General features: G+C 41.2%; 1 protein-coding gene across 1 annotated transcript; it reads right to left on the reverse strand.

The window, feature by feature from the left end:
• Positions 1–2,563: 2,563 nt before the first annotated feature.
• On the reverse strand, positions 2,564–10,015 carry cacng6b (calcium voltage-gated channel auxiliary subunit gamma 6b). Its single transcript, XM_088411033.1, has 5 exons — positions 9,931–10,015; positions 7,153–7,611; positions 4,130–4,204; positions 3,123–3,260; positions 2,564–3,018 (listed from the first exon to the last, which is right to left on the reverse strand). The coding sequence occupies exons 2-5, from the start codon at positions 7,517–7,519 to the stop codon at positions 2,813–2,815; spliced, it is 786 nt and encodes a 261-aa protein (XP_088267159.1). The 5' UTR covers positions 7,520–7,611; positions 9,931–10,015; the 3' UTR covers positions 2,564–2,812.
• Between the last annotated feature and the right edge of the window lie 1,921 nt (positions 10,016–11,936).

Consider the following 11,936-nt stretch of genomic DNA (forward strand, 5'->3'; position numbering starts at 1 on the left):
ATTTATAAAAAAAAAAAAAAAAAACAACATTGAAAAATCATTGATTTATGACTGTTGTCTTTTTTGGGGACAAAATTACAATAATGTCATTGTCAACACAGTGCTTCTCAATTATTTTTGAAAAAAAAAAACCTTTTTGGCTGCAAGAGTGACACTGCACCACCTGGTGCCATAGATGTGCAATTACACTACATACAGCAAAAGCAAGGCCTGTTTCCCTACGTCCCCCCCCCCCATCATCAAGGATTTGCTTAGTTTGAAATGAAAACTAATATTCCTGTCACGCCTTTAAATTAGATTTGCTGGTGTCTACGGAATCCTGTGAAAATCTCACGTACCCCCTAAAGTGGCTTCACCCCATTTGAGTACCGCTGATGCATACCACAAAAAAATGAGTTGCCGTTGTCAGAATGTTTTCATTCACCCCCCGCCCCCCCGACAACACTGGCCAGGGGATTTTTATAGGGGAGGGGTGGGCAACAAATATATATATATTGAATATTTCCCCTTACACACGCACTTTGCAGCTACAAACAGCTTATTGATTGAAATGTATCACATTTCCCAGCTTCACATGAACGCATCTTGACCGATCTCAAGACAAGCATTTTTTTTCCCCGTCTCGCACTTTCGACCTTTACTGTCACACTGTTGCATACATTGAATTTACATATAGATGAAAAAGCGGCAGATGGTTGCACTTACCTATTTGCGCAACGGGAACCATAGAAAGTTCATTTGGACCTTTTTTTTTTCCATAACTGTTTGTGATTGGTCCCATCTGGCGCCTCGTGCACGTTATACACGCCTGTCGTGGCAGGTGCGTTTTTCTTGACCTTGGCAGGCCAATTTCACGCTGATATTTCTGCCGCCGAGCAGGTGCAAGGAGACTTGAAATTGGCCGCTTGAAAGTTTTCCCAAATGTTGACTCAGGAGTGGAGCTGGATGCAACAACACCTGGAAGTTTTAATGAGGTACCCCACAAAGTCAAAATGGCTAAAAATGTTCACGTTATCAAAAAAGCGCTGAAAATGAAACAAAAAAAAAAAACAAATAGTACGGAACCCGTTGGTCTCCGTCCAGAATCAGTCGAAAAAGATTCTTACTTTTCAAGCGATGCTTGAAACATTGACGTCAGCATTAGCATCTAGCGTGGTCACGGTTAAAGTTCTTCCGGGGCAATGAAGATCTTCACAACGAGTAAGGGGGTCTTCCATCCGGGACATTACCAGACATTTGGATTTGGTTGCGTTTTTTTTTTTTTTTTTTTTGCTTTAACATTTGCATTATTTCCAGCTCAGCAGTTAGCACGGCGCTTCCGTATTTGATGTGACGTCACGATTTCTCCTTTGTCATTTTTCATCTTCTGTCACGTGTCATTACATGAAACTATAAATATGAGCTTACGTCGTCATTCACTTCGTCGCAGTAACGAGCCGAATGACGCACAGAGAACGTAAAACAGGAAACGGAAATGCAACGCGACCCGACAAATTAAAAGCATACATTTCAAAATACGATAAAAAGTCATAACGCTTGAAGAATTCTTAACATAGTTATGAACTAATAGTACTTATTCATTTGATGAATGCAGTACTGTATAATGTACTTTTTGGCTTTTTTCGATTTTGTTTTCCATTTTTGCGCATTTTTTAAATGATTATTTCTGAGACGGCAAAGTAGGAGGGATCACTGTATCATGTTTGCGTTCTATACAAAGTTGTCTTTTACGAACAAATGGAGGAAAAGTCATAGAAAATGTCCAGTCGTTCCATGTGATATCGGGACGTATTGAGGACCGGAACTAAAGTTCATGTACTTTATCATTTTTACTTGACGATATATTTACAGAGCGCCTCAACTAAGCCTTGATGAAAAAATGAACACGTAGAGGCATCTTTTTTTGACTATTTGGGGAGAAAAAACAGCTTTCTTCCCCATGAGCAGTGAGGATTTTATTTTTCTCAGAAAAAAATAACCTCCGTGCTTATATGAATGTTTGTTGTGCGTCACGTATAGTTGGGAATTTTTCTCGGGAGGGGAAAAAATGTACCGTATAACATATTCTTAAACAACCTCAAATTATAAGCACAACCTTTGTTTGAAAGCCTACCCCAAGCCTAACTTTGACCCCCCCCCGAACCCGAAGCCAAACCCTCATTTGAATCCCTAATCAAATCAGGAACCGCAAACCTTCATTTGAAGCCCTACTTTGAAGCCCAAAGCCTAACCGGAAACCTTAAGCGCATTTCTGGCGAAAGGCGTCCGGCCCCCGGCGGTACGAGTACGAGCGAGCCGGGATCCCGTTTCCAGCCAAAGCACGGCGACCAAAAACGGACGACGGTAATTATCCCGCCGGGAGGTCTCGGAGCTGGAAAAGTAAACGCTGCGGGTCGCGTAGCCCAAATTCCCGGATACGGTTTCCAAACTCCAGCAGTGACGGCCTCATTTTAGAAGCGGAGAAAAGGGGGGGGCCGCTTTTCAACCCCGTCGCCTTACGACGCTAACGCTCGATGTTTGTTTTTTTTTTTTGGTTTGTTTTTATTATTGTTGTGTGGGCAAAAAGACTGAAATCACACTGCGAAAAACACACCATCAAATAGAAAGCCAGAAATGTACATCGCGGAGCTTATGAAGAGAGTCTCCGCAGTCAATCGCGTACAAAATGGTACTTTTTTTTTTTTTTTCTTTTCGGTGACATCCCAAAAATGAAACGGAGCCTCTCTCCCGAAAGGCGTGAAAAAATATGGCAAAAGCGGAACCCGAATAAATACAATGAGGTACGGAGTCATTACGCTAAGCCGATTTCACACTAGGTGGCGGCGCTCTTGCGGCAGGAAGCGGCGGGAAGCGCCAGGAGGAGGAAAAGGACGCCGCCGAAAATGAGGACGCCGCCCGCCGAGCCGGCGCAGGCCGCCGACCAGGACAGCCGCTGGTGCAGCGGGACCGAGCGGTCGCTGGACAGCAGGGCCAGCACCGACTGGCGGAAGGTCAGCACCGACGCCAGCTCCAGGACGCCTGCGCAGTCGCGGGCGCCGCGATTCAGAAAGCGGCCCGATCTTTGTTTTCGTCCTCCGCGCCGCGAAGTTTTTGTTTTCGTCCTCCGCGCCGCTAGGTCTGACCTGAGAGTATGAAGCAGAAGGAGGCGGGCTTGAGGAAGAAGGCCACGCCTTTACTGAGCGTCATGACGATGCAGATGGAGCCCGTCGCCATCGCGGTGAGGCCCAGCAGAGCCAAGATGGCCGCCGCCAGGTTCAAGTCTAGGGCGGAAAGGTTTTGGAGACGCGACGTTAGATCGGGACAGAATTTGAAACCCAAACTCTACCGGCAACCCGATCCCCTAAACCTATTTCGAAAACCTATATTGACGTCTCCGTCTTATTTCAAAATATTATTTATTTTTTCAGACCCCAACCCTAACCTGACCCCCTGAACCTATTTCTAAAACCTGTATTGAAGTCTCCGTCTTATTTCAAAATATTATTCCTTATTTTTTCAGACCAGGACCCTAACCCGAGCCCCTGAACCTATTTCGAAAACCTATACTGAAGTTTCAGTCTTATTTCAAAATATTATTCCTTATTTTTTCAGACCCGAACCCTAACCCGAGCCGCTGAACCTATTTCGAAAATCTATATTGAAGTCCCCGTCTTATTTCGAAACCCAAACCCTAATAGGACCCGTGCCGGAGAAGCCCAGTTTTGGGGCGGGGACCTACGAGCGAGGCGGACTCGTATTCGGAGAAATACGGAAAGTGGGCTCGGAAACCCCATTTTGAAACCCTGATGACCGTACAAAGCCTACAAAACGCGTATGGAAACCCCGATCCGCCTTTGAAAGCCGAAGCCGGTTAGACACCCTAACCGGTCCTAAATTCCATCGGAAAGATAGAGAGAAAGAAGTTCTCGTAGTTACATGGACCGTGCCAGCCGCCGAGCGAGTTCAGAACTACGGAGAGAACAAAGCCGGCTTGAATGCACCCCAAGGAGACCTGACTCTCTTCAAGCCGGCTGAGACGGACGAGGGCGACTACGGTGCCGTCCGCGGGCGGGAAACCTCCAAATTCCAACTGACGCTCGGTGAGTTCGGCAGGCGTACATGCACAGATGCCACAGACAAAATCACCTACTCTTGTTGGTGGTCTTCTTGAACACCACGGCGTTTTCCCCCGAGGTGAAGAATTTGAAGTAGGTGCAGTTGGATTCTGTGGACCGAGAGGAAACTTTAGTACAACATATACGCACGCGCGCGATGCCCAGATTTCGATGCAGCCGTGCACACGCTATTGTCCTTCCTATTTATAGAGCGTGTCGGCTCCAACACACAGTGAACATATGTTGCTGCCAGCAGTGGGAGGCAGTACAAATATTGCGTGAATGTACTTGTGTTGATTATTCAGGTATTTGTGATACTTGAGGATTTTTTACTGAGCGTAGTTTTTACATAAACTTTTTTTTTATTAAGTTTATTGCAGGTAGACTGTAAAGTTCCCTTTTTTTTTTTAGTTTGTTTCACACAACATTGTGATTCTCTCATACACACACTATATACACATACACATGTATGTACAGTGCACACACACATTCATATCTATCTATCTATATATATATATATATATATATATATATATATATATACATATACACTATACAAATGGAAAAAAGTCAAATGAAAACAATTGAAATTGAAGACAATCACTATAGCATAAATGTTGAAAAGGAGTAGGAAGTTGTTCACAAAAATATCAGGTCCGACCCTTTGTTTTGGCTAAGGTGTGACATGATATATAAATGCTGGGGAAAATCATGTATAGTAAAATGTAATATGAATAAAAGAAATACATACCTCTTATTCACAACTTTCTACAGAATAGTTTTATACATGATATAGATATATATATATATATATATATATATATATATATATATATATATACAGATAGATAGCTAGAGATAGATAGCTAGCTAGCTTGCTAGCTTTTTAGACAGACAGACAGACAGACAGATATTTAATTAGCTAAAAAGCTAGCTTTTTAGATAGCTAGCTTTTTAGATAGATATAGATAGATAGATAGATAGATACAGATAGATAGCTAGAGATAGATAGATAGCTAGCTAGCTAGCTTGCTAGCTTTTTAGACAGACAGATAGATAGATAGAGATATTTAATTAGCTAAAAAGCTAGCTTTTTAGATAGCTAGCTTTTTAGACAGACAGACATATATATAATGCATTGCGTGGCGCAAAAGTGGTCCCTGGCTGTCCCGCTCCCTCATTGGCCTTCTGGCCACTATATTTAGACAAAAACTGTGAAGTAGACAAGATTCCAGTGGGCTTCCCAGTCGCATAGTGACAACTCACACACACACGTGTAGAGCACGCGTAGACGCTACTTAGCAGCTTGTCCCTGATCTCGCGCACTCATTACGCGCGAGTTGCGTTCAAGGCGGCGGGTAACAATGGGCAAGAAAACTGTCGCCGTTTTTTTTTTTTTTTTGAGCGGACAAGGCGAGGCTGGCGGCCATCTGCTAGGGACGCCGCGAGAAATATTCTCGCAAGCGGACTGGCTGCCGTCACACGTCGGCACGCTGTCACGCACGCGCGCATACTGAAGAGAAAACTGTCAAAAAATGAGAAATAAACATTGAAAAAAGGGTCGCATTGGATTTAGAACATTTTATGCGGAAGAAAAAGGAATCCCACTTTTCTTCTCGGTCAAAATTCTGACAAAGTGGAAAATCTGACTTTACTCTCCGGATGCTCGCGTTTAAGTCAGAATTCTGAGAAGGTGGTCAGATTTCTCACGTTTTTTTCTGAATTCTGTCACAGTCTAACTTCAATTTTTAATTTTACTCAGAATTCCAACTTTAGAGTCAGAAGAAAATTCAGACTTGATTCGCGCTTTTTGTGAGAATTCTGAGAATACAGTCATAATCCCGACTTTTTTCTCAGAAAATTAAAAAATGTTGACTTCAAAGTGAGCATTTTAATAGAATTCCAACTTTAACGTCGGACGGGAATTCTGGCTTCATTCCCAGCATTCTCACTTTAAAGTCACAAGTCAGAATTCTAACTAAGTGAGAAAATAGGATTAATTCTGTCGTCTACTTTTCGTCTTCACTGCGCCCAATCCTTTTCAGTGATTTTATTTCGCCGTGTGGTTAAACAAAATATTTTGTTGTATAGAACTACCTGAGGAAATAAAAATGAAGTAATTCAACCCACCATCTTATTTTTTTAGTCTTAGTAGATATTTCATATGAGATATGAGGACTGTGATGACATTATGCTCCGCGTGACTTCCCTTCCGTCTCATTGGCCCATTCCTCTGCTGCTGCTCTTTAATGATTGAATTTGCACGTATGGCAGCCATACAGGCTGACCTAGATGCATATACTGTACATATGAACGCCCCCCCCCAAGAAACGGTTTCATATGAGGCTCAGATTGAATGTGAGTTGAATTGAGCAGATATGACTATTGTTTGTTTTATACTGTGTGTGTGTGTGTATATATATATATATATATATATATATATATATATATATATATATATATATATATACATAAATACAGTACATATACATCTGCACACAAACATTTTTCAAACATATTTTTGATATATACATGTATATTTACATCTACCTATATAAACATATAGTACATGTTTACATGTATACACACAAACGCACACATACGGCTACACAAACATACATACTGTATGTATATATCTACAAATATATATCCTGTATATAAACAAACGTATACACACACATCAACATACTGCGCACATGTACGTACTGTATGTACAGCATACCTACATATTATATTGAAGATTGATAGGCAATGAAATTAGCACGGAAACAGCATGCTTTCCTGCATCATAATTTTTTTGTTAATGTGTTTTGCAGCACTAGCGCGGTTATTAATAGTTGTATAAGATCCTTCAAAAGGCGCACGCAATACCGTCCGCTCACGCCTTGAAACCAAGCCGGAAAAGTGAGCCGAGCCGGCGCTAGTATAACATGAGCCGCGGCCTGACCGCTCCACCAATTATAGCCGGCGAAAATTCAGAAGCGATCCAGGATCGCCGCGACGGTAAAAGTCGATCCCCCAATTAAAACGGCGCCCGGCGCCACCTCCGAGGGCTCACCTCCAGGGAGTTCGGCGGGACCGCAGCCGGCCCTCTCGGGGTCCACGTCGGCCACCCGCAGGGTGCGCAGGCAGGCCTTCCACAGGCCGTAGTGCGCCATCTGGCACGTGTGGTTACCGGCAAAATCTTTGGGCTGCGCCAGCTCCACCCAGAACTCGGTGCCCACCGCCAGCACGCTCAGCGTCATGCCCACGGCGCACACCAGGAAGGCCAGCTTGATCTTGCCGTCCTGACTGTCGCTCATCTTTTGGCTCCGCCTTTGGGTGCGCCCGCCCTTCAGGGCGGCCAGGCCGCCGCCGCCTTGGGCGCCCATCGCAGCGCCCATGCGGGCCTCCTCGTCGTGGCCCACGAAGAAGTTGTTCCACATTTGGAGGAAAAGAAAAGACGGCTACGAGCGGGATGGAGGATCACGTCCGAAAATTCATAAGGGGAGCCCGCTGTGGCCTTTTGTGCGGTCCGCTGAAAAACCAATGCCAGATGAATGAGACGGCAGAGATCGCAGGGGTCAAATTCAACATTTTTTAATTTGTTATTTCATTTTACTATCATTTATTTTATTGTCATTTATTAATATCTTTACATTTTATTTGTACAATTACATTAAAATTTACTGATTATTCTTATATATTTTTTATTTTATATTTATATATTTTATAATTCATCATTTTTCAATTGTAGTTATGTAAATTTACTGATTATTCTTATATATTTTTAATTTTATATATTTTTATTTGATATTTAATCATTTTTCAATTGTAGTTATGTAAAATTTTATGTAAATTTACTGATTATTCTTATATATTTTTTTATTTCATATTTATATATTTTTATTTGATATTTAATCATTTTTCAATTGTAATTATGTAAAATTTTATGTAAATTTACTGATTATTCTTATATATTTTTTAAATTTATTTTATATTTATATATTTTATATTTTTATTTTATATTTAATCATTTTTCAATTGTAGTTATTTTATTTGTTTATTTCATTTTAACCAGCGCCATCGAACATGAATATGAAGTTCCCCAAGCAAGCAAAACACAAATGAGCTTACAAATATCGGTCTGGTTTAGGCTCCGCCCACGCAGTGAGTTGACAAACAAACACCGTGCAGCTCAGCTTCTGGCAAGCAGATATAACGGCTGGCGACGTTTTCTTTTTGTATTTTACTCAAGTGCACTAACAAAGTCATTCCAACAGCAACGGGCTTAGGCAATAATCGGCGTATCCCTAATATATATCTAAATTTGTTGCACATTTTGGAGAAAAAAAGGCATCCGAATTTCCAGAAAATTTCAAAGGCTCGAAGCAGAGCACGATGAAAACCAGAGGAAAATGTTGTCGACAGGGATTTTGGGGGGGGGGGGGGGGGGGGGGGGGGGGGGGTTGTCGAGGCGAGTGCTGGTTTTTCATTGTCCCACCCGCAGCTGGGACGCGAATCCCGTCTGAGCTGGGGATAACGCAGTGCCGCAAATACCCCATACTGGGAATCGGGTGCCTGGGAACCCGGCGTACGCCGCATTTTCCGCCGCCCCCCCCCCTCCCCAAAATACGAGCGGGGGCCCCGAGGGAGCGTTTGAACAAGGTGTCGGCTGACCCGAGCCGGGCCGACGGGCAGGTGATAATTCAAGGCCGGATCCGAGCGCGGTCGTCTCGCGCGCCGGACAACGGGACGGTTGGATCCATTCCGAGCTTTGCGCCGGCGGACTCCAAGGGTTTCTAAAGGCAGCCGACGTGAGCCACGCGCGGAATATTTTCTAGTCGCTCGTTTTAGGTCTAGGTTTGACTTAGGAGGAGAAAAAAATATCAAGAAATTTAGCGAGATAAAGCTCTGATACGGTCATGACTGAATTGACTGAATATTTTTTTGTTTTGTTCCTTTTTTGAGCCGCTTCGATTAAAAAGATCAATGCATTAAATAACTATTTTTTTTGTCTGATCAGACATTCAGACATAGGTAAAAGATGAAGAAAAATTGTGCAATAAAGTTATGATCATAAATGAAAAGCCACAAAAACAGTTTGACTTTTTTTTGCGTTTCTTCTTTGTTGCTTTTTGTTTCCCCTTTATTAGTTTGCTTCTTTTGTTAAAAGAGAAAATACATAAAATCTGTATTTTTTTTGTCTGGTCTGACTTAAGCGGATAAATATTCATAAAAATAGTGAGGTATACTATGACCTCTATTGAAATATATTGAAATATTGTCAAGGAATGTAATGAAATATACAATATACAGCCTTGCTGTAATTCTTATTTTTATTCTTCTAAGAACTAATGTAGTGTGATTGTGATGATATATATATATATATATATATATATATATATATATATATATATATATATATATATATATATATATATATATTAGGTAGCATTCATGCAAAAATCCATAACAAAGAATGCTCAAATTATGCCAGTATTTTTGGAAAGTGAACTAAGTTCATACAAAGCTCAATAGGTTAATGATTTTCACTGTCCTAAAAAGATACCAGAATGGTTTATTATCTGAACATTTTTCTGCTCGTTTGCATTCCTAAACAAAGATGTTTACGTTTGCGGAGTTGAAAGCAAAATGGTGCATCAGCATTTACTTGTTATGCTGCATGCAAACGGAATAAACAAGCAGCAGAACCTCATTTAGCCCCGAGTGTAAAATGCTTTACGATTTTTCCTTCCGTGTTCTTTTAATAATATGTGTTTTGTCTTTTTTGCAATTTTGCAAATTTTGATATGCGTGTAGCGGGAGGAGGAAGAAAAAAAAAAAGAATTCTGACCTGTGGTTTGGTGTCAAGTTGTGGAGGAAGCGCTTGAAAATTAAGAGGACCAGTGCTCATGGGAGAGTTAGCTGAAGGAGAAAGAGAGTGAAAGGGGGGGGGGGGGGTGTACATAACAGTAATGGAAAGTGAGCACGGCATGGGAGGGGGCTGCAGCCTGGTTGGCTGACACCTTTTTTTTTTTTTTAAATGAAATATCCGTCTATGTGCGTGTGGGAAGCTGTAATGTCAAAAAGTAGTGATCCAAAGTGGATTACACACACACACACACACACGTAACGTGCATGCACACACACACACGACGCCAGGCATGCCAGCATGATTGAAAACATGTCTGTGTGTGTGTGTGAGTGTGTGTGTGTGTCACACGCCGGCATCTATTTTGGACCGGCACCTGTTAATGACATTAAGTGGGAGTGGAGGAGGAGGGGGAGGAGCTTCGCCGTGTTTGCATGCGCTCGTCTTACTGCGGAGCTAACGTCAAAAAGTGGATCAAGAAATGTTATTACAATTCAATCAGTTACAGATGGAAAGTCATTGAGATTAATCTTTTTGGAATGTTTTGTTATTTCTTAGGGTGTAATGTCACTGTCGGCCACTAGATGTGACCAACAGTGATCGCGCAGCAATGTTTTTTGCAATGTCAGATGTCTTGACAAAATTTTGGCCCCTTGATGCATAACTCCATATCATAGCAGGTGTTCTGCCCTTTTGGCAGGACATCAATCACATGCTTGGGTAGAATGCATACATGCGTGTGGACGCTTTATATGATATGAAAACCGATTTAGTTTTTTTTCAGTACACAATTCAAGGTCAATCAGAAGCATCAGCGGGTGTGACGTCATCACAAGGCTCTTAACACATTAAATAAAATGGACAGTATATACTTTCAATATAGTGAATTAAATTGTTATGGACAGCATGAATCCAATGCAACCTTTTAACCCGTAACACGTCTGTTTTTTTTATTCGCAAAAACTGGGAATCTGACGTCAGACATTGCACGCAAGTGTGAAATGGCACCATCTTCTGGACATCATGGATAACTACCACGGCAAACAAACGGCAGGACGTATTTCATATTGAAAAGGTTTTTCTTAATACTCATGGGAAATGTATCATAAATTACATATACAGTATATATACAGTATATATACAGTATATGTATATATATATATATATATATATATATATATATATATATATACATATATTATATATACACACACACATACATACATTAGTAGATTGTAGAGAATTATTGTCATACGTATATATACAGTATATTTAATAAATGAAAGTGCTGATCCCCTCAAAGGCTCAACTTATATTTTCTTTTTTTGTGACTCATATTTTGATGTTACTGGTCGAGACTGCTGCATGATAAATGAACATTTAATTACAAATTTTCTCTCAAACATGCAACTGAGTTATTTTTCCCGGCCTTCTTCTTCTACTTTGTAGACAAAGAAAATGTAATTAATGGACTGTCAAAGTAAATATTTAGACAAGTACTATACATAATCAAATGATAAAACTATGTATTTTAACAAATTCTTCTACCTTGGCTGGAGATGCGCCAGTAAGTGGTGTTTCCAGTACAACAATGCGCTGTAGGTATAATTCACGTGTTTATTTGGTCTTGTCAAAAAGGTGAGACGATGCACATAAATGAAACAACAGCAAAAAAAAGGTCAATTCACCAGCGGGTCCAAGCACAATTTACAGATCAGGTGGCTAACAAGGGACATGAAAGAGAGCGATGCCTTTTTAAGTGCGCGACTAAATTCACGGGCCTGTCGTTTTTGGGGTTCCTCGTCCAATTGTCACGAAATCATCCCATTAAGGCTTTTTTGGTCAGCAAAATCCCCAATAAATAAGATTTGCCCAACAAAATCCGTTAAAAGAAGGAGAAAGGCTCAAAGGAAAAAGGTGGATGGCAAACTTCCTTTACTGTAGTTTGGTGTTCTTCTACAATGTGATGTTACAAGCTGGAGCCAGCG

The sequence above is a fragment of the Hippichthys cyanospilos genome, chromosome 3 (assembly GCF_059441005.1).
Source record: "Hippichthys cyanospilos isolate Australia breed blue-spotted pipefish chromosome 3, RoL_Hcya_1.0, whole genome shotgun sequence".
NCBI classification, from domain to species: domain Eukaryota; kingdom Metazoa; phylum Chordata; class Actinopteri; order Syngnathiformes; family Syngnathidae; genus Hippichthys; species Hippichthys cyanospilos.